General features: G+C 40.9%; 1 protein-coding gene across 3 annotated transcripts in view; it reads right to left on the bottom strand.

Moving 5' to 3' along the window:
- PELI2 (pellino E3 ubiquitin protein ligase family member 2) overlaps positions 1-23,894 on the bottom strand; it is a 64,542-nt gene that overhangs the window by 14,828 nt on the left and 25,820 nt on the right. The window contains exon 3 of one of the 3 annotated variants that reach the window (XM_048307269.1): positions 9,661-9,768. The exons of 1 other annotated variant lie outside the window; for it this stretch is intronic. In XM_048307269.1, coding sequence (XP_048163226.1) covers positions 9,661-9,768 — 108 coding nt within the window. The remainder of the gene's footprint in view (positions 1-9,660; positions 9,769-23,894) is intronic. One more of the 3 variants, XM_048307270.1, reaches the window with a different exon arrangement.

Here is a 23,894-nt window from a genome sequence, read left to right as displayed (position 1 = left end):
CTCTGCATCTGCTTCTTGCACAGCTCCATACGAGCCCATTCTTCCAGGTTATTCCCTTTCCTTATAAGCATTACAACTGCAACAACATCTAGCAGTCATTTTTGAAATACCAATGTTAACACCTTGTCTGTCTCTAATACTTCAGCTGCCAATATTCTCTTGACAACTAAATGAGTGTTAGGAAACGGCCAAAAAAAGACCAAGAGCCAGTAACTGCATGTAGGGAAAGAAATGTGCCACCATAAAGAAATTAAATTTTGTCACTTTGAAACTACCTACATGTGGCACTGTCTGCAATCCCTGTCACAATGAATGAGTTGAAGCATGCCAGTGGCCAGTCACCCATCCCACTTCAATTTACTGAATGCAGATCACCCCCCAAAACTCAAGACACATGGGCTCAGTGACTACACAGAAGCAAAGTCAGCACAGTGTGGTTTATTTACACTTCACATTTTTACGGCTTTTGAAGCACTCCCAGGTTTGTTCTGTGCACCCTTTCCTACTGAGGTTGGAGGGGGCAGAAGGGACAGCACATTTGTCTCGAGCACACATCAAAGCCATCTGCTCCAAGTGCACATGTGGGGTTGTGTGCTGCCACTCGAGCAATTCACCATTTATCAAGTCAACAGGCAGATGTCAAACCATTTTCTCCATTTGCTGAATCTGTGTTGTTTTAGACAACCAGCCAATACCACACACAGCACCCTCTCTAGAGAGGCAGCATCCAAACGTGCCATTCCCTAATTCTCTGGTTGGGTACTGCAGAAAGGAAGGAGGCAGAAAGGTAAAAGCTCCTAGATAAGCTACTGTAAAGCTACATCAGGGCTGATAAGAAACTTGGCTGTACTCTGCTTTTACAGAGAAGAATGTAGAGTAGGCTACTCCTCAAACAAAAGGGAGTATTCAAAACATCTTCAAAATGTACAGTGGGCATTTGTGAAATTGTACAGATTGAAGTTAGGGGTCCAAATGATCATTTCTGCAGCCACTGACCAGACCAGAGCCCCACCTCATTCCTAGGACTCCTGACCAGCTCTGCAAGCCCAGTTGTTCCCCCTAATAAGTAAAAGCAGCTCAAAGTAGACACCAGTTTATACTAACAGGCACCAACTTTATGATGCTGGAGTTGCTTTGTAAATCACCAACTTTTGGTGGTTGCGAACCCACACTTTACAGAACCAACCTATGAATCATTTTCCTCCCAGTCTCACCTTTTCACTTTTCTAGCCCTTAAAATCTTTCTTCTCTCCTTCCATTTTTTTCTGTGTTCAGTAACATTATATTACAAGTGATCTTTCATCCATTTTTGAAATTGTCTGTATTTTTCTTCCTTTAGTCAGCTTCCTGAATTCCTCCCCCAAGCAGAGCAGACGGAGAGACAGCCCAGAGGCATCACACAAAGCTGCAGCAGTGTCAGATACATCAACTATCCAAAGCACAAATCATCCTTCCCAAAATCCAGAATGCTCCTCTGGACACATGGGTGCCTGCACATTGCTCTAACACTTTCTATCACAGCTGCTCTGGAGTTGCTTGCTGGGAGTCCTGTGTTGAGGACACTTTTCACCTGCTCTGGAGACTCAGGAGACATTTCTGTGTATCACTGTCCAATGCAGAGTTTCCTCTGTTTGATAGGAGTCCTTAAGTGTTGTTGTATCAGACTGCCATGTGCATATTTCTAGAGGGTTTGTGGTTTTTTATACTGGCAGTCAACAATCACTTATCCATACTTTAAAAAACAGTCCCACTACTTCTCATTTACTCCAGCAGGGATTCTCTTTTCATTGTCTTAACTGATCACTACAGAGCATATGGGGATGCCCCACTGTATTACAGGTTACATTTACATATTCCTGTCAATACAGATTACAATCAAATTATTAAGATAATTTTTTGGACACCAGTGAGACCTTCCCTGATGTGTGACTTTCTGGAAAGCAAAACTTGTGACCCCAAAACTCCTGGCATTAATTCCCTAAGAGTAGGATTTCTCTGGGAAGACTACAAGCCTATAGATTTAAACATGAAGGCATAAACATGATTTTGTCACTGCAGCTGGGTCACATCCCCAAAACTCTTGACACACCCACAAAAATATCAGTAATTAGAGAAGGATGCAACAGTGTTTGTAACTGAACATTCTGGTGCCAACAGTCTACAATTCATTTATACACATCAGGAACAAAAGCAGCAGATGCCTGGCTACACTTATGTATTTGGGTATGCCAAGCACACAAAATAGCCACAAATTAGAATCCTTAACTAAAAACCAGACAAAAAAAAAATAGTGATAAAGTCCCCTCAAGGGCTTCGATCAATACACAGACTGAAAGATTTGTACACTCAGCTCATCAGCAGTGAATGCTTCTGTGAATCAAAGCACCCCTGAGCACCAAGCTGTGCCTGCCTGCCAAAGGAGAGCACATAATAACATCAGGAGAAGCTGCAGATCGTTCCACAGCTCCCAGAAACCATAAACTGCATCTGACACAAGTCAGTTCTACATTAAGACAGCCAAAGACTCTCCAGACAGTTACCTTAACAGACTTGTTAAGCAGCTGCACAAAACTCTCTCAAGAGGGAAAAAAGGAGCAAATTCCTCTTGCCAAAAAGCCATTCAGTGCTTCTAGAAAGCAGTTATATTTTATAGAGCCCATCAAGGGACAGAAGCTGCTTTCTAGAAATCACACTATAGAATATCACCCTGATAGAAGGCACTCTTTGACAGAACAAATCCAAAAGCAATCAGGTTCTTTTTTACTGGTCTGGGATTGCTACAGGATTGCTGGGATTGCAACAAGTCATTGCAGAATGGACTTTGTGGCAATTTCCTCTGTGAAGACTTTCAATAAAAAAAAAAAATCCTGTAGAATAGTTCAACTGGTGCTTGAATCAAGTTGGGCAAACTTGACAGCATCACTTGGGAAAAGTCTGTTAAGCCCACCTTTCAAACAGAGCATCCTTACTGGAAGAGATTCTGGTGTGCAGAAGGCACAAGACAGGTTAAGTCTGTAGGACCTATCTCCTACAGAGAGGGGAGGAAAGGGAGGATCTGACCTCTCAGTACACTAACACAAGTTAATGGACCACATCTTGCATGTGGAAAAATACCACTTTGGGTTTCTTTAGCCCTACAAGTACACAGTAAACAACAGTATTTCTAGCTTTTCCAGTTCTCATTTATGCACATTACCAAGCATCTTCCTGTGCAAAGTTCAGAGCTTACTCACATTCCTTATACACAACTTAAGTGTTTTTAAAAACACAAACACATACACTCTGAACTGTGTTTAACCAAGCTACTTAAGTGATTTGAGTCAACAAGATAATACATTAAACAGCAGTCAGAATTAAATCCTGATTTACGTGCTACATGGGAGTTAAAAAATCAACTTGCTAACAAGTGGGAAGCAAGGAGCTTTCCTCACCACATGTGCAGTTGCCAAGCTCATTTGAAAACATAAGTGACTGTAAACCCCTCTGGTGCGGTCTCTGAATCTGTGCAGAAGTGAAAACAAGGCTGGCCCCAATTCCCAAACCTTTCTAAATTATCCAAGGTAAAAAAAGAAAAAAAGACCATCTCTGCAGCCAAGAGGTGTCATGCTGTGGGAGCATGTAGGACCCAGTACTGCCTCTCCACCTTACAAATCGAGAATGACAGAAAGCAGCAAGTACAAACCTCATTCTCAGTCACTCACCACAACTACAACAAAGTGCTTACAACCAAATTTAGGATTAATTTATCTCTGAATGTGTTGTACCTGGGTGTTACTCCAGAACTTTGACTGTCCAAGCTACCAGCCAGGTTCACAAAACACAGACAACACCTGTACAGGGAGGTTCAGCTGAAAGCCACACATTTAACTCGAGCATCCTTGTGTATTTACTGACTTCAGTGTGGAGTAAGGGATCAGGGAAAATTTCAGTATCAACAGCACACTACTGAGCAAAGCAAGCACAAAGGAACTGTGTGAGAGCACTTGAGCCAAAATAGAGGTCATGTCTGCCACTAAACAGCTTTGATATCAGTGCGGAGCCAAAGAGAACTTTTACAGGACAGTCCAACACAAACAGTCACTGTTGTTAATGTGCCACATTCTCAGCCCCCATGCCCAGAGCAGAAGGCTCTACCTCATGGTTTATAAAATCATGGAATTGTTTAGTTATATTTCAAACCCCAGGGTGTGAAAGGGCAAGCACAGGGCAATTAACAGCCAGGAAAATTCAAGTCTGTAGACAGGCATTTGACAGAGCAGCCACATCTGCTTCGCTCCCATCAGATAAAGACCACCACAGCCCATTACTATTCTGAGTTGGTAGCAAAATCCCTCCCTTTATAGCTTTGGAACGGAATAAATTTAGCTTACTCTAGATTGTACTGAAGGATATTCTGCAGCACAATTCCCAGTGTTCAGAGAAAGTAATTAGAGGATTAGTCGCCTCTACTGCTCTCCACTCCTGTTATTTTCATTGTGTTCTCAAATTCGAATCTTCTGTCGTTTTTCAGTAAGATTGATACAGACAGAGGAGAGGAAGGGAAATTTATTTCCCTAAAATTTAAATCTATCATGCCAGCTTAAAAATTCAAGCCACAAAGATTCGTTTTAAAATTTATGATCCTGGAATTTGGGTTTAGCAGGCTGTACTAGATGCATCCACATCAGGAAATTACCACTTATCTTTTCTGCAGTTTATTAAAATTTAAAGCAAGCTTTACAGGCAACTTGCTTTCTATTCATATGCAATGTCAGATAAGAGAACAGCTCATCAGAAGCCCTGCACTTCACACAACATGATTTTACCACTGATATGACCTGCTTTGCCCCTCTCTGAAACAGGCTGTCTCTCACACAGAAGCGAGGCAGAACTCCATCCCATATTAACACATTTTTTCCAGATGTACCTTTAGTAATAAGACCCAAATTATCTGAACACACACACACACAGAGACAAAAAGATTATTTTAAAAATAAAAAGGTAGAGCACAAGACTAGAGTTGCAGCAGCAAAATTATAGGATATGTCACTATTTCTATGAAAAATACAGACTAGTACCAGTGGTGGGTGGGATTTGGGGCTTTATATTGAATGAAACAAACACCAAGAACCAGTATTAAATAATTACACAATGCACTTAGAAGGCCCACAGTGTAAATAAGGCACAGTTTTAATTAGGGTTATAGAATATCCAGTGCTTCCTAGGATAAGGCAGCCCACATTTATGTGGAGAACAGGCTTATGAAATTACATACAGCAAAAAGCACTTCGAGGACCTTTTTTTCCCCCCACAGCATGCCTGGGTAGAAGTTCTTTACATAAAAGTTAATTGTGTTCCCCAGTATTAACTGATTTAAACCATGTTTTTAATTTGGTGTCTTAAACTATTTGATTTCTTAAATCAGTTGTTTAAGCCAGGTTTTAACAAGCAGGAAAATCTTTGCCGTGCTGATTCTTCTCCTGGCACAGCTTTGAATCCCAGTTTCATACAGTTAAGGGTACTTAGCACACAGCACTATCAGGCTGCCCATAATAAAGATGATAAATGTGTTCAATATAATTGCTTAATTTCAGGAAAATTCATGTATTTACACACATGTTTCTGAGAGTTTTAACAGGTGTATTTGACATGTTTCAAACCACTTCACTATCCACAATTCTACAGGTTTACTGGGAGCAGGACTTGGAACAGCCATTACACATTACACATACAGCTCAAGAGATCACTGCTTACTTCCCCAACATTTCTGTGCTGGAGATACAAAGCAACAAGTTTCCCTTCTGCAACCCTCTGCCAAAAACTTTTTCCAGAGAGCTGCCCCATAAATCCCAGAACCATCTAAATAATTTGCACTGTTCCTTTCCTCTGCACTCACCTTCATCTCCAAACTTACCTGCCCTTCACATTCTCTTGACCAAATACCTAATGACAGCTCTTAGATGATTTGGAAAACATATATTATATATATATAAAATTAAAAACATTGAAATCACATGACATTGGGTGGAATGTTAGTCAAATTCCTGTGCACTTTTGGAATACCTGGATGGTATTCAGAGGAAACCCCAAGACACTGTGCAACTGCCTTCAGTGAAGTCAGCTGTGGGTGAGGGAATTAAGAAGCAGCTTCAGTGAATCCTTGGAGCAAACACTGCCTACAAATAAATTATCAAATCATCTAATGCAGGCAGTAGAAAAATCATGAGTAGTCTTTTTTTAAAATAAACAGCAGTGGCTGTGAAGATCAAATTGCAAGAACTCTGCCATCACTTTGCTGAGCTAAGAAAGTAATTTAAGAATAGTAAATGTGGGAATCTGCACTGAAATCAGTTGATTCTTTCACAAGGTATGAACTGCAAAGCTACAAAACCCAGCAGGAAGCCTAATTAAAGACAACAGATTAAAATGGCAATCCAGATCAAATGCCAGATAAAAAAAATAATTAAGAGCTAACATATTTTTAGAGCAAATAGAATAAATGGAAATCCAAAAAGATAATCTCTTCAAAGTCAATATAAATGAAGAGTATATTCAAATTCACATTTAATGTAATTATAACTGAAAAAAAAACTTACCCGTTTTTCTAACAACCACCCAACAAGCTGGTACAGATTCACTGATCCTTAAAAACAAGACCTTAATAGCACAGCAATGATGAAGAAACGCAGACCAGAGTGCAGTGCCAACACAAAAATTCTTTCTACGTACAAATTGTACACAAATAGTTGGCTTTACTTAAAGAATTCCTTTCAGAAAACTGCAGCAGAACCTCTCTTGAATTCTATAAACATGGAAGGAAAGGTTGGAGTGTCTCAATAACTGAATGCACTCCCCACTGGCAGCATGACTTCCAACCACCTCTGTTCTCAGTATATCTTGTCCTATCAAAACATTCATTTTTGCATTGACCCTCCAATGTTTTATTAAATCTCTGGGATAATGACATGAATACTTTAACAAGCAAGGTAATATGCAGAAAGTATTTCACACCTAAAAGGTGTTTTATTCAGCTACATTAACCCATCCTGCTCTCTCAACCCCTACTATTATTGTTAATAGAGCTATTGCGTGTAATGGGTAATTCAGAACACCTTTTATCACAGTATCTCATTTTGACCTTTTCGTTTCTGTACATGGCAACTGATGTAAAATTATTTCCACTCAAGAGATTTGCCCTCTGACTGTTCAGTCAGGTCAGGGAGAGCAGATAACAGGGATTTAAAATGATGGCACGGAAGCCGTAAACCGAAATTTGTTGCTGATTATAAACGACATTTTACACTTCATACAGTATCATTCCAAATTTACAATTCCCCAGACAAAATACATAAACTCGAGTTTGAGGCCTTTTGGTATTGGATTTTGTTGTTGAGCCTCTGTAAGAGTAGCAACTAATCCCTTAAATCTCACATCTGCTTTGCCTAATGAAGCACCAGGAACAAAAGGCCCCAAGAGCTGTGAGGGTTTCCCTGCATCCATCAAGGCACAGGGCTCTCACCCCCTTCCCTGCAACCTGATGTCTCTGCAGACAGAGCTGGAGCTGCAAATCACATACAGGCTGTAAAAATGGTATCTTCCTTTAATCTTCCCAGACTAATGCTTCCCAGGTTTTTTTCCCCCACATTAGGTGCACAGAGACTCTCCTCTCACTAGAAGCACCATCATTTTCTACACCTACAAGAAAAAAAAAAAGGCTCAATTTGGGAGTTTACTCACAAAGAGCCCTAATTTGTTTTTACAACAGCCATTACCCTCCCATTCCACACACTGCACACAGTGACTACTATAACACGCAGGAACATTTTCCATCATTTTCAAAACCCTGCAGTTACTGGGATACAACTCACCTCACCTTCCACCCAGACCCTGAAGAAAATAGTGAACACCTGGTTCAGAAAAACCAAATACTTTTGCACACTTAATATTTTCTCTAAAAGAGCATAAAGAAATTGTAATTTAGATTTTTAAACCCTGAATTACTTAGGTTAAATTTTCCCCATACCAGTTATTTTGCGAAGTCATCCTGTTGTCCCCCATATTGGTTTAAGTGCATCACATTTGCCTAAAGTGTCGGCTTCATGCTAATTTGATTTCATCAATAAAGTGTAAATATACTAAATTAAAAGCAAACCAGACTTCTTCAAAGAAATCAGTTTTCATACAGCAGTGCGTGAAAACTTCTAGGGAGTTGCTGGAGTTCTGAAGCAAATTTGTGAGGCACTTTCTGCCAGGGTTTCTTGGGTAGTTGTGGTGAGTAACTTGTGGAATAGCTCATTTAAGCTGCCAGTTTTCATTTGCTGTTCTACCAGGCAGAGTCTCTCCACTCCCTCCTTCAAATCAGTTTTGCTGTTTGAATCCTCTCCAGTATTTCAGAATCCTTCTGAACACTTGACAGGCAGATCTGCACAGAGCTGGATAATGCAGCCTCATCAACACAGACTTTTCAATTCCCCAATTCCCTGCTCATCCCAGTCCAGAAATCCATTACATTTTTACCAACTGGAGACAACTCTGGCTTCCAACTAGAGTTCCAACCGTCTCTGTTGCATTAGCTATAGGCCCTACTGAAACTCTCCAAATATTTCACTTTGCTAGTATTTTGGTTATAGTTAATTATAACTAAAGCGTTTTTTTTAAAAACCAAGCCATCCAGACAACTCCATGCAGCTGTTTCATTTTATTTACCCTTCTGACACTTGAACTGCTACCAATTTTGTCAAATTTAATTTATGAGGTTTGTTTTTTGGGGTTTTCTTTGTTATTTTTCAAAGTTTTCTTTCATGTGATGCATTTAATGCTGGAAAGTAGCTTACTACTATGGAATCCCATTTGTAAGCAGCTCAGCAATTTAAATTTCACAAATAATTTACCGGGATTTAAATTAATTAATAGCCAGCTGATAACGGTGAAGATAGTATCACCTAAAGCTCCTTTCCATTTCTCTCTGACTTTCCTACCAGTGTTCAGTAGCACTGTATTCCCACCCTGCACACAGATCAGGTCCCTTGTTATCCCTTTCCAGCTCTCAGCAGACCATTAAAGCTCTTCAGGAATTCCCCACTGTTCTCACTCCAGCAATCAATTACCAAGCCAGCGGGTGCTCTCGCCCTCTCTCTCTTTAGCCACTTAGGATCCTTGGGAACACACTCATTTAGAAAACGGTATTTCTAGGAAGTCCTCAATAAACCAGGACTCACCTTATAACCCTGCAGTGAACAGACACCTGCTGTTCTGCTGTTTTCCCCAAATACAGGAAAAAAATGTGTGCAGAGGGATGAAAAGGCAGCAGAGAGGTGCTGTGCAAGCTTTGCCATGCCCATCTCCTTTGGGAAAGGCACAGCCAGGCTCTCTCTCCTGCTCCCAGCCAACCCAGAGAATGCCTCATTACAGAAAAGGGATCCAATCTACCCCAAATGGATGAGGAACTGATCATGGCATTTATGATCTCTCCTTCAAGAACATGAGGGTGAACAGTTCAGAATGGCAATTCCTCCTTACTACTTCCTCCCACACTTTCTCAAAGTGTCTTTTATTATACCAAAATCTCATTTATACTCAGCAAGACACAGAAACGTCAGATTCCTTACATTATTATGTATGCAAGAAAGGAATTCTTGGGACTAGAACCTGCTAAATGAGTTTCTCACATTTGCTGCTTACCACACTCACCACAGACTGTTCACTTGGGTGCTCCACCTTGTCTTCAACCCCCATGACAGATCCCACCTGCAGAATGTTGGGGTCATCCTTCATACAATCCATCTTCCACTGAAATGCAACAAAATAATGCACAAAACCAGAGCATTTAATTCTCACTGGTCTTGGTACATTTTTTTTTCCCCTTCTTCTCCTGGCTTGAGAGCATCTGAGAAAGCCAGGATTTGCATTCTGCCAAATCTCTATATTGACATACTCTCTTTTAAGTAAAATATTTTGAATAGACCTCTCCACATGTCCACTATTTCTAAAAATAAATATTGAACAATAGCTAATGCTCACTTTCCAGGCACGGAGCACTGTGAATTGCAGGTAGCTACTTAAGTGCATTCTTTTCAAAATATTATAGACATTCCCTTAACAAGGAGTTATAAATGCATGAATAAACTATTCAGTTCCCCTAACTTACACTCAATACTTAAATGCTGGCAAAAATATCACTATGAAAAAAGAACTATGTCACACAAAAACACATAAGCAAAAAAAAGAGCATTTATTTGTTAAAAACCATTATTTAAAGTGTCCTGAAATACCAGGTGCCCAACTGAGACAATCTTATGCAGTGGAAAGTATAAATATAGCAGGTTTTGTGTCTGTAACCAAATGCATCTTCACTACAGTCTTGTGCTGCCACACAAGCCTCAGCTTTGAAAGCTAAAATTGTCAAATTAAAGGAGGTTTAAGTGTTATGAAAATACAAAGCACTACCTGAAGAAGAAAATGTTACTATCAAGTGTAACTAACAGTCTGGAGGGTCTGAAGCATTAAGTACTTGCCCTCAGGGTTGGATCAGCAAATCTAAAACTTCAGGAAAGCCTGCTTAAACCCATACTAGTCCATCATGAAATCGTTGTTAGAGCGTGAGGCTTTAAGTGTTAGAGCATTACGTGCCTGTCAAATTACATTAAGCAATATTAGAAATAGAGCAGTTTAAAGCCGTGTTGGGGCTGGAAGTGTCCCTGTCTTTGGCTGATAGCAGTGGAGGAGCTGATGCAGCAGAACTGTCGATACTTTTGCCACATCGCTATCAAACAAGTCGGTTTCAATAATACAAGGTCTGTCTGAACTCGCACAGATCCTCCTGTTACTACAACAACAGCAAAAAAGAAACCAAACCCAAACCCCCAGTTAAATGTTCCATCAGCATGAAATACTACACAGACAGAGAAAATAGTAATTTGTTGTGTCTGTTGAATCCTGAACTTCACCTTGCCGGGACACGGCAGCAGGGAGAGAGGAGCCGCTGTAATGAAGCCCCACGGGAGTACATAGACAGAGATAATTGCAGCTTTGTCTCACTGCACAACAACCTGACTAACTTCTGTTAGGAAGTTCAAACACCATTTCAGAAATTAATTCAAGATTTTTATTTTTAGTGAAAAACAAACAAAAAACGCACACGGCACTTATGGGGAAGGCATTCAGAAAAGAACAATGCGCTGGAGTTGTAAGAACAAAAGGCAGACATTCCTCCTGGAGGAAAAAAGCTGAGTTGTTACTATGAGGCTTCTCCAGTGCAAACACTCCAGGAGAAATGAGCTGAAATTCTGTCCCGACCTGGAAAGATTCATTTTATTTGTGACACTGGGAGATGACACATCAGTGTTGTGCCGCCAGACACGCAGATCCATGACTGACGCTTTCTGCTCAGACCAGCTTCCAAGGAAAATAATAATAGTTTTGAGGAAAAGAGAGCTATGAAAGAACAGCATGTATCCTACATTTTTCCCTTCAGTAGCAAAAGGCCTCAGTACCAAGGAAAATACCAAGACAGCGGAAGAGTTTGAAGTGTAACATGTAATTTCTAGTGCTTGTCTCTGTGCATCTCACTTAGCAAAGCAGGAAAAGTACAGATTTTCACCTGAAAGAGGTGATCTAGTGTAACTAATATTGTAATTACAGAACCATGTCTCCTAGGCCAGGATTCCCCTTCACAGAAACATGAACAAACAGCAGTGCAACAAAATCCTCCCATTTCCTGCTTTACAAAGTTAAGATCTGTTTATTCATGAAGATTTTAGGATTTAAGCCAGAACCATCAGGCTCTGAACTACTTTCATGAGCACAAGCATGCAAAAATGATGAAGAGATTAATTCACAGTTCGACATTTTGGATTATTAAAAATCTTTTCTGGATCTAATGTTATACAGAATATATGTATCTAATGTTATAGGGAATATATATTCTGTCAATACATCCCCCTCCATTCCGTCGCTGCACTGCCACAATTTGTGTTCAGACACCAGCAAAGAAACTCGCTATGGCAAAAACAAGGTTCTCATTTTGCCAGCTCAAGAGAGAAGAAATAAAAATCAAAATGCTACCAACATGGAGCGACAGATCAACACAGTGCAAGTGTGATTGTTACGAATGAAAACTGGGACACATCCAATCTCATAATTCTTGAGCATACTGGACTATTTTTACTTCATGTGTATTCCAGTAGGAGCAAGGCTCTACACTAGTAGTGAGTGCTAAGCACAGTGCATACATGTTTTATATATTAAATGCAAAATGAGAAGGAAAATTCTCTTTTAAAGCCCCGTGAGTACGGTTTTAACATTTTTCTTTCCAAAAAGAAAATGTTCAGCAATGCTTTCCTAAAAAGCTCAAAGGCATCTCACTGATAGGCCAACCAGAAAAAGCAAAAACCAACGTCTAGACTGCTGGTGTCCCCCACTTCCCAGGGACAGAAGAGCAAAGGAGAGGAGCAGCACAAAACAGGTCAGTGGCAGGAGATGGGAGTGGGGAGGTTTGATGGGAAGGAAAATAACAGCAGGACTTTAACCCAGTCTTGCAAACCAATTAATGAAATGCCCACTTCTTTACACTCTGTATTATGTCTGCATTCATAAGATGCACAGTAGGTGATGCATAAGAGGTCTGAAGAAGACAAAGCACAAGCTTCTGTATCAGTTTATTTCCACCTTAAATGTCATCCTCTCATAAAAAGTTCGTACTATACATCCGTCCACAACTGTATCACAGCCACATTCTGTATGTCAGTTATCAAACAGTTCAATGCAACCCCTTGAATTTTTGATGCTTTAAACTCCTGGCAAAATTGGAACTAGCCCAACAACTTTGCAGCAAGAACACCACATCAGAGAGAGAGTCTCGCTGTTTACACAGCCAACCAACCCATCTGCCACTTGACAAGGAGACATAACCTGCCTCAGACAGGTATCAATTTTAGTTTCTACCAAAAACACTTTACTACAACCACAATCCCTATTTTCAAGGCAAGGTGTTTTCCCCCAGTGTGAAGCAAAACACAGTATAAGAAATTATTAATAGAGAACTAGTACAGCAAGGCACAATCAGAAATTAGATTAATACAGTACTGATGATGCCAAAATATTCAGCACATTCTTGGCCTTTCCACTTTGCATGCAATTTCTTGCTGTTGACAAAGTTATCTCAGTGAATTTCAAAGGTGAATCTTATTCCACTTCAAGTCTCCATGAGCCTGCATGAAAAAGCATTCAATCATCATCATACTGGCTATAGTTAACAGCCATTAAATAAATAGATTTAAAAGCAGTGAATGCTTCATGAGAAAGGATTATAACTGTAAATTACATTTCCCCCCCAATAGTTTGTATGTCTCCTTTAACACTACTCACTTATTTTAGTAATAACAGAATAAGGTATCTAGATCAATGCATAAAACAAACAAAAAAAGAAAAACAAAAATAAAGAAAGCACATTAAGCAGAAAACCATCACAGCAAATTAATGTGCAGGCTTTGGCCAGTCTGATGAGACTGTGAGTACATAATATTTGAATGAAAAGGATTTCTGTTTTAAAGAATTCTACTTTTTTCTTCACTGTTCTTCAAATACACATTGATACACAACAGGAGAAAAAAGTTATGTAAGTGATAAAGAAGAGACATTATGTACATGTAACAAGTGTCCTAAGCGCTCTCTCCTTCCAGTTAATCAAGCCTGAGAAACACAAGACTGAGATAATCCTGGAACACTGGACAGGCTGATTAGATACAATCTGTACCTGTGATTTATGAACTTTTACTGGTGCTAACAACACATTTCACAAGTAGGCAAGTGAAAGCTGGGAAAGTACTGCTAGAAAAAAGCCCATGCACCATTTATGCACAAATAACAAATGATTCTCGGTATGACATTTCCTTGAAGACAACTTCCTTGACTTCAAAACAAAGAGTATCCAAATCTTGGCAGGAGTACAGAAAATGACTCTGCAGACACTCAAGATTTTGGCAGAAAAATGACTGAAGGACAATGGATTACATGAGGCTCCCAAGACGTCAAACATCCCATGTACACAAACTGCTCGAGCTCCTTCTGGAGTGACCTTCAGCCAGGGTTGTATCAGCAATCAAGATACCAAAATTGGTATGCCCTTCTGGACACATCTGAGTCAGTGCAGCCTTGACCAAATCCATGTGCTCTACACCAGCACGTGCTGCTCAGCTGAGCCACCCCTGAGAGTCCACTGACCCTGCACAGCTCAAACCTGCACAGGCCTTCAGCATCTTCCCACACAGAGCAAATGCTCCAACACAGGCTCCTAGTCTCAGCCTCCATGACCCTGACACTCCTTCCTCCACAAGCAAGGGCGGCTGGCACAGCTGGGCTGCCAAAGGGAGGGACTGTCTCCACTGCATCCACCTTGAGCACTGTGGGGTTTTACCTAGCGCAAAATGCCTTATTCACAACAAATCTAGGCAGGACTGATACCCTTGCAGCAAGACTCTTTGGGTATCAGAGATCATCCAGTTCACGTTATTGCTCCACCACGAATGCTGCAGCCCAGCATTACCTGGCACACTCTGGAACAGAATGGATTGGAGCTCCATGGAAGCTGTAGCATCCATTTGTTGAAGCAACTATCACCTCTCAGCATTTGCATAGCCCCCAATCCAACCTGAGGCAGAAGTATCAGTTGTTAAATTTCAAAATCTTCTCCTTCTCACAGATGTGTCTGAAGCCATCAAAGCCTCTGACTGAGGAAGGTGCCTCCATACTCCTGCTTCAAAGTGGTTTAGTGTCTTTAAGGCTAAATGAGGTAACTCACTGCCACCAAATAAAAATCAATTACTACTTCAGCCTGGAAAAATCTCAGTGCATTCATACTGCCACACTGTATGATGGTGTTTCCCCTTGTCATGCTGTATTGGTATGCCCATATAGATTTTTATTTACCATTATGGCTAAATTTTAATCAGTGGATTTTCTACACAGAATTTCTCAGGAGTCAGAGAAAAATCAGAGCCCTACCTCTACATTTAGCAAATACATCTTCATCTGGAGATGGAAAAACGGTTCCTCAGTAAGAGCCCTGTTTTTGGATGCATCCCATAATGGCACAGTGATACTCCCAACCCCAGCAGTATTTGCTACTACAGTGCAAAGATACCAAGAGACAACATTAAATAACCAAGATATTTTTAACCATGGAAACAAGAGTTAAAGAGTTAGTTCCCAGTAACAGGCAAGATCATAACACAAGGATATTTTAAGACATTCAGCATGGGTTTTCTCTTGCACAAAATTGCAAACATTTTGTTTTGACTTACACAGTTTATTTATTACACTCAAGTAGCAACAGAGTCAATTTTTGTGACAAAACACCAAACAAAGATTTGAGAAAGCTCTGAGGGGGAGGGATGAATTAGGGAGAACACTTTATGTGCTTTTGCAAGTTTTGCAATCCAGCTTTCCAAGGCCAGCTTTTCTTAGGGAACAAACTGGGAGCAGCTGCCCATGCTGAAGCAAGGCCAGCTTTGTCCCTCCCTGCCTCCCACCTGGACCACCAAGGCACTGCCTCATTGCTGACCTTCAGCAGTGGAAGATTCTTTGGTGGGCTGAAGAAGGGAGAGGTGTGGAAAACCAAATGCTAATGTAGAGATAACAGGGAAGAGGAAAAATTTCTGCATATTTTACACAGTAGCCTATTGTCTGAAGTTTATAACGGTAAATGTCATTACAGAAAGACTACAAGTCAAAAGTAATCCACAAAACCTCCCCAAAGTTCCTTTCAGGCCTCCTTCCAGCTTTCATGCATTTGCTCTCACTGTCCTATTCAACATTCCCTCCAAACCTTTGTAGGAAATTCAGAACTAGTAATGCCTGTATACATAAATCCTCAAAGGTGCAAACTACAGACATCAGCCCATAAGCGCTGAAGCTGGTTTTGATCATTCACACAAATTTTTTTTTGCATTTATACAGTACAGAAATTTTGGTTTAATAACACTCACAAGCTCTCTAAAAACCTCAAGCACAAAAAAGCACCTCTCCCTCACCTTCTCTCAACCGTATGATCTCTTTAATTACCTCTTCTGGAATTCTGGACTTAGGAGCAGGCTGTATGCTAACCAGATGCACAGTCAAAATACTGTGAAGACAAGAGTTTCAAAGAGAGAGAGGTTGGTTGGTATCTGTGAGATTGGCTTAGGTCCACCCAAGCAGCCAAGCACATTTTCAGGTGGCTGAGCTACACAGCTGGGAGAAGTTCACCAAACCTTTGGCAGAGATGGGGAGTTGCTGGTCCTACAAATTTATTTGTATTAATATGAGAAGATAATTCATTCAAGAATGCATAAACCTTATAAAAACAGGGGAGAGAGAAGATGGAATAACCTCATTCAGCTGAAATAAAGCTTCAGCAACAGCACTGTTAGGAAGAGCACTGTCTGGGGAAGGGAACCTTCTAGAAGCTCTAATCCTCGGAGGCTGTAACCCACTACCCAAAACAGCTTCCACAGAGATTCCCAAAGAGCTGGAGAACAAGCAAGCTGCTACAGGTTCAGAAATTCCCTGATCACCCAGGGTCTAAATGCATATTCTCTGGTCCCAAAAAGTCCTGATTTTCAGAGGTCATCTGATATGACAAAACAAAGCATCTCTTCAGTTAAACTTCTCTGGGATTTGAGGTTAGCAATAAAACCCAGAAATCTGCATTGCTGTAGTACAAGTATAAAATGTGGTTTATCTCACCAGGGAAGTTCCATATTCTTTTCAGATTCCCCTGCTCAAGAACACTCCTAACCAATGCTGATCAGAACTGTTTTAGACACAAGAGTAATCCAAGCTGCAAACTGGAACTGCTTTGTCATCTAAGCCTTCAATCAGTTGTGAGGTCTGGGAGGAGAAAAAGACTTGTGCAGCTACAGGCCCTGGAACCAGAGTTTCTTTGGCCACATGAAATTCATGAAAGAAAACTAAATATATAGCAATCAAACCTGTCCTTGCTTCCCCTTTTCTTATCCTGGGTTAGGGCAAAAGAGAAAGAAAAGTGTCTCTCAGTATCTTAAACTTAAAAAACAGGTGAGGTTCCCAGGAAAATCTTGGGGACCACCAAAGTGCCAATTGTTGTCAACATCTAAGGCTGCGAGTGCAACACTTCAGGATGACCCCAGTCTGAGACGGATCACTGTTCAGACACTGGCCTTGTTCTCAGTGAAGTGCCAGGCCACAGTCCCCAGAGTGAGAGTTCACAGGGAATGTGCAATCCTGAGCTCAGCGCACCATGTCCAGAGTTCTTCTGGTGGACAGAGAGTGATACCCCTCCCTGCTGGTATCAAAAAGCAGAAAAGAAAGCATCCATCATTCTCTGGCTGTGGTGAACTCAGCACAAGAGAGACCCCTCAGAGCTGGAGGAATAGCGAGTACTGAACAACCGAGCAAGCTGGCAGTGCTGGGCCTTTAACAAGCTTCCTCAAGTCAAAGCGATAGGCATCTGCTGCTGCTGAAATTAGATGGCCAAAGTATAGATTACCACAAGCATTATCTCACAGCAGGCATCTGCAGAGTCCAGAATTTCCTGAAGTACCAGCAGAATCACTATGGACAAGAGGCACGCAGAATTTCAAGGCAAGTCTGTACATAACACACTCAGTCTGACACAGAGGTCACCTAAGAACAAGCTCTGATGTAGGTCCAGTGGCTGGACTCATTTGTTTTCATGGAAGGACACCTCATGGATGATCCAAAAAAAAAAAAAAAAAAGAGAGAGATAATGATCCTGTAGAAGCAAAGCCACAGTGCTAAAGAATTCTGAATTGCTTCATGACTGCCAGATAAATTTCTGCACACAGAGCTGAAGAGCTTGGAGCATCCAGCAAATGAAGCATCACCACAAGCACTTTGCTGGGGATACATCCCTTCAAAAGAGATTATCAGGAAAAGTACTCCCTGCTTTCTCCTAAAATATCTTTGGTGTTGAATAGGAGCAAACCAGTAAGATCTCAAAACAAAGTAAATCTACATCTAAAAGAAAGCATAAACATGTCTCAGACAAGAGACCTACAGAGTGGAAAGAGGAATCTTCAAATGTCACAAGAGAGTCACCCTTCTTAGTTTTTCTCTTGGCAAACAGATAACATTACTCATTTTACAGATGGAGTCATAAGAGACTCCCAAAAAGAGAAATATTTAGATTTTATTATTACCATCAACAAAATCTCTAAGCACTCTGGAAAACAAATATTTTCTAATTTGTAAAACAGGAGTAGCAGCTGTTTGTTTCTCTGAAAAGTTACTGTTGGCCCATGATGCTTGAATTGCTTTCTGTGCTTTCAAAATAACTGCCCCTCTCAACAAAGCCTTGAAGCAGAGAAGTCTCATCTCCTCTTTGATGCAGTTCCAACTCCCCCATTCCAGGAGAACAATTCCATACTGCTCTGACTGAGTACAGACTATCTGACTTTTCCAAAACACAATGTTCCATCCATGTAAGACAATTTCATTTGGACATTAGATTGAGATAACAGGAAAAGTACATCCATCAGCAGCTGCATGTTCCCTTTGTCATGCCGTTTTCTTTTGAGTATGAAACGGCCTATATAGGGAAGAGGAATTCCTGTATTACAGATGCTGACAGTCCCAGGCTCTAATAGCTGTATACAAGCCCCTGCAGTCATCAAGCTGTTCCCAGCTGTGCTCCAGCACAGCCCACCCAAACACCTGGAACCCCACAGCAGATCCCCATCACTTTAAGACTCTTTGAGAATCTCCCTCAGTAATGCCAACTTGCAGGGCGAGCTATCCCCAACAAGTTCCAAAGGCAGTACCACCACACAGGCAGAAACAGCACGCTCAGGCCATGTGGCTTCATTTAATCCAAAACCAGCCCGGGGGGTTTTCCTGACTTTTAGGCAACCCAGCTCTCAGGAGACGTGCACTTCTAAGACCAGATCCATTCCAGCCAGAGTATCAATTGAGAGTCCAAACAGAATAAATATGAAACAGGACAGAGCCTCACCACTACAGCAGGTGGTCCAAAATTTCCACTCTAAATTCTGGGGAACGGTGGGGAAGCACGCAGGAACCAGTCAAACCGGAACAAGACAGTTTTAAACAAGTCATGCTACATTAGGCTCAAGCTGTGAAATTTTCATCTTCCAGTGAAACAAGTGGCTCTGCCATCTCCAGTACAAATCCTACTCATCGCTTCTCCCGTGGCACAAACAATCGAGGACATTCCGTGATGGGCAGCAAGATTTGCAGTGTCTGACCTTACACTACAGCATTTAAACCTCAGCTGAGGTGCAGCCTCTCCTTTCCCTGGTTCTGCACTATCACAAGCTCAAACCCCCCAGGTTATTTCTGACATGGTCAAGGAAGCTGCAAAGTGACAGATCCTGCACAGCAGTGGCTCCACAGCCTGGCTCCCTGCGGGAAGCCAAGGGGAAGCGTATGGGGAAATGAAATGTTCCCAAGTTTCTTGACACCAGCCCTGGTGATCACTGCATCCTCCTCTGCTTTCAAAGGGCACCGCATTCAAGTAGAATCTGCTCTAAAATATTGATTTAGAGCAGATGTAGTTTAAAGAGAGTTTACAAGGAAAGCACTTTTTGATCTTTTTTTTATGCTCTAAAGGGAAAGCATGAAAACAAAAAGCAACGTTAAGTCATAAAAAAATAATTGTTGTAGACCTCAGCAATTTTTAATTCCCCTTCCTTCACTAAACATCTGGGTTTTGTTAGAAAACACTACAAAATGATTTTCCAAAACCTTTGACATGCATTGAGCAGTCAATAGGACCCAAAAGCTCAGGAGGGAGGGTTTCAAACCTAGTAAGTGTTGTTATTTATTAAGCCCTAGAAGCGAAATTGGTGTAACCATTTTCTCCTGCCTAACCATTCCCTGCTATTTACAAGGGCACAGGGGTAAGGAGTTAGCATGTTAAGACAATGCTCATTTAATAGAAAAAAAGGACGTTACACCAAGGAAACTATTATTCAAGCAGACTCAGTCTGATGAGCCAAGAAAAAGCTGCCTCTGCACAACTCAGGGCTCTCGAGACACCTATGCGATTAAGTTACTTCAGAACAAATTAGTGCTCCATAAACTGATTAGACCATAAATAAGCCCAACAGGAAAGAGAGAAGCCACTGACAGACACAGCATCCTCCCGACAGCAGCTGAGCTCTACAGCTCTCATTCAGAATGAACATCAAAAAGCTGTCAGTGCCAAAAGGATTTGTGGCCTTTTTACTCCCAATTCAAAGTACGTCAAAGCAGATGCAATATCTACAGTAGATAACTAATCACAAGAATCCTATACTTTCATTTTCTCTCATCACTCAAAGCACAAATTGCAGCTCTCTCCCCGACCTAATAATTATTCGTATGGCTGCGTTTTGTTCTTCTCCAGCAGCAGCAGGAAACTTGATTGGAGCTGCAGGAACCCAGCCAGTGACTATCCAAGCTGCTGTTGTGATAGCACAAAGCAGAAGCCAACTCGGCAGGTAATTGGGAGTTGGAAGTCAGAGAGATCTTCCTCAGTCAGCTTGAAATAGTAATTTCATAGGGGAGAAAATAGGTTGCCTTTATCTACCACAGGTTGCCAAAGGAAAACTTTGATCCTAAGAAAGATAGACATAATAAATACCAAGACACACTACCACAAAAAAGTATTAAAGGTGGGGTTTTTCAAGTCTGCAGCAATTCAAAAGGCATTTGGAATCTTCTCTGGAGTCACTATTAGGCACGCAATCACTTAGGAAAGCACAACATTCCCTTGTTAGGAAGGAGTACTTCCAGCGCTCAGCAATTATAGTCTCTTGCCCACTGACTTAATACTTTGGAAAGTCTCAACTACCATCCACACTGTAATGAGGGAATTCAGTCATGCTTCCAGAGTACTCCTAGGGAATCTTGGAGGGCTACTGCCAACAACTTCTGCTTCCTAATGCCATATTTCAAGTAATTCTAACGTACATGAAGCCCCTTCTTCATTTCCCTAAACTTCACACTCATGGAAGTAATTCTGAAGCATCAGAAGCCAAGAGAGAAATCTAAATGCTTGCAGAGCTGAAGTCATGGGGGATTCCATAATCAGAGTGTCCAGCAACACCAGTGAGCTCAGTGTTAATGCCAGCTGCCAGCACCCCTCTCATACGAGACTGGGGGAGTTCTCCCCCACTGTCCCACAAAAAACTCCAACTAACAACGTCCAGCAAGAAGCCAGAGGATGGTCATGAAGAAGAGGAATGAGGAATGAAGATTCACTTGTGTTTGCACAGGGCCAAGTGTTAACCTAATGGTCCACTGAATCAAAAGATTGGACATGTACTGGAACAGGAACACCCACGCTTCACAGAAACTGGGATCGTACAATTTTATTTAGCATATTATTGACCTGCTTAGGATCTGTAAGAAAAACATACTGGCCTTAAATATTACTCCACAGTGATATTAAGCTGGTTTAGTTTTCAGTCACAGACTCCCCTTTCCCTTTCAGATTCAAATACCCCCAAACAAATAAAGTCACAAACCCCCAAAATATAAAAAACCCTTACAAAAGCCTCCCCCATTCCTCCCAAAATCCAGTAAAGTCCAGTTCAGCATCCCATCATTCCCAGGTGATTATTCTGAAAAAAAAACCCTTTTATGCCACTCTCACGTGAAGTTCAGCACTTATTGGAAAATTTCTGCCCAAGTAAACCCTGTAATCATTTCAGACACCAGCACACTCGGACTGGAGTTTCACAGCATTAAATATTGTGCATGAAAGCAACAGTTAACACAACACAACTAAATGAAATAAACATTACAACTAACTTCTGATTTTGTTAAACAGCTCCAATAGCCTGAAAATAAAAATCACCAACCCTAAGTATGTTTTGATGAGCCAACAGCAAACTTACACCTATGAGTTTGGCAGTCAGAGGAAGGTTTTCACAAATTCTGTGATCATAACTGATAAACCTCTCTCTTCATCATGAGACCCATGTCAAGAGGAAAGGAATGGCCTCTCCTGTGATGTGATGATTTGGAAAGAAACTCTCAAATTCAGCAAAGGGGATTATTAAAATCTTGAGAAAGATCCATACTCAGTTAATGAAGACTCACAGTCCCCCATTCACCAAACCCCTACCCCAGACATGTTCACACAGACAAGCTCAGGACACCAGAAGAGTTTTAAGCTCTTTCTTACAGTAAAACCAATTTTGACAATGTTGGAAAAAGTCTGTCTCAAATAGGCTGATTTTGTCAAATAGGGGACATCACAAAATTTCCTGAACGGTGCCTAAGCACAGAGTTAATAAAATAGGTCTTAAAGTCAAGTGCAGAATGTTGAAGAGATGTATCTCTCTTTTAAAAATGACAACTCTGAAAAAACTTGAGACTTACTACCCTAGGCACTGCTTTCCCCCCAAATACACCCATATACCCTCAGAAGGCCAAACATTTCTGAAATTTCTTCAGCACCTCAGAAGGCAGAGTGGCAAAAAACAAGTGCTTAGTGGAAAAAACAAAAGGCAGTGATTCATATGCAATTAGCTGAGCTAAATTTACTACTGAAGCCATTGCTACTCCAGCTGTCCTTGACACCTGCACAGTAGGGACAATGGAACATGACAAGCATCCTCTTACCATCTATTGCAGTGTTCAGGCTGACACACGAACTTGAAATTGGTGACAGCTACAGCTCTTGAGCTGCTGCATTAATGCAATCAGCACAAAACCAGCCATGCACCTTATTCAAGCCTCCATTTGTCAGAGACAAAGCCAGTGGAGGCAATCAGGGCTTCTCCCACCTCTGCTAGATCCACCACCCAAAAAGCATTAGCACTCTAAACATTACATATGTCTTTTTACTCACATATTCAGTTTACAGTGACAGACAAGCAGAAAAAAACAGAGAATTGGTATCTGAAAAGTTAAAATGAAGGATGTAAAGGGAGGAAACTTGTTAATATCCTGTGCAGCACAAGTTTCTGCTGTTTCATCTTCCTTAAATACGAATTAGACTGAAAGACTGAGAGCACAACTAAACTTCTGAGGTCAAGTTGCACATTATTTGCTAAGAACTAAGCAGTTCACTTTTTATTAGCCTATGCTTCTTCATTTACACAAGATACATGCAGAAACACTTCTCAGTAAAACAATTCAGGCTCTGGTGCCTAAGATGTGAGAAAAGCTGATGACAGCATCTTAAAAATCTAAGTGTCCTTTCCGTGCATGGGAAGAGCACTCACTAAGAGTCACTGCACCACTGTTCTGGCACACATCCACCAGCCCTGCCCCAGACAGCAGCACAAATACACAAAAGCTCTTTTCTAAGGGTTCAGAGAAAGTGCAAAATACATTCAACTTGACACATCTCCCTGAATCCAAATGCTCAGAGGACAGGCTTTAATGTCCCAGAGCCTCTGCTATCTTTATAAGGACACCAATTTGTACAGCACACATATTTTATCTGCACTACAATAACACCACAGATGAACATTAACCAGATTCCATGTGGTGTCTGCCAGGTGTTTAAATATTTTGCAACTCAAATGCTGAAATACTATCTGCAGTCTAAATGCTTAAGATTATCCAGTGAGAACATGTGTATATTTCCATCCACTATGTAAAACACATTTTTTCCCCATTTGTTACATTTTAAGCAACAGACCAGAATTACCAACATACACTACGGGTCTTTTCTGAAGGTTGATGCCATCAGGAAGATTTAACTCACAAAAGCTTTCATTTTCATAATAGAAACACTGAAAAATATTTACTGTAACTTCTAATCCAAAAGACTCCACATTTATCTGCAGAAGGCAAGCCCTATATAATGTTCAAAGAGAACAAGCTCTAATATTGTGTATTTTGGTGAGTTTAGGCATATACTGTGTATGGTGTGTATTAGAAGAGAAAACATAATCCCATACTATGTACTAAACAACATT

The sequence above is a fragment of the Corvus hawaiiensis genome, chromosome 6 (assembly GCF_020740725.1).
Source record: "Corvus hawaiiensis isolate bCorHaw1 chromosome 6, bCorHaw1.pri.cur, whole genome shotgun sequence".
Classification (NCBI taxonomy): Eukaryota; Metazoa; Chordata; class Aves; order Passeriformes; family Corvidae; genus Corvus; species Corvus hawaiiensis.
The sequence above is the reverse complement of the archived record's forward strand: the minus strand, read 5'-3'. Positions and strand labels throughout refer to the sequence as shown.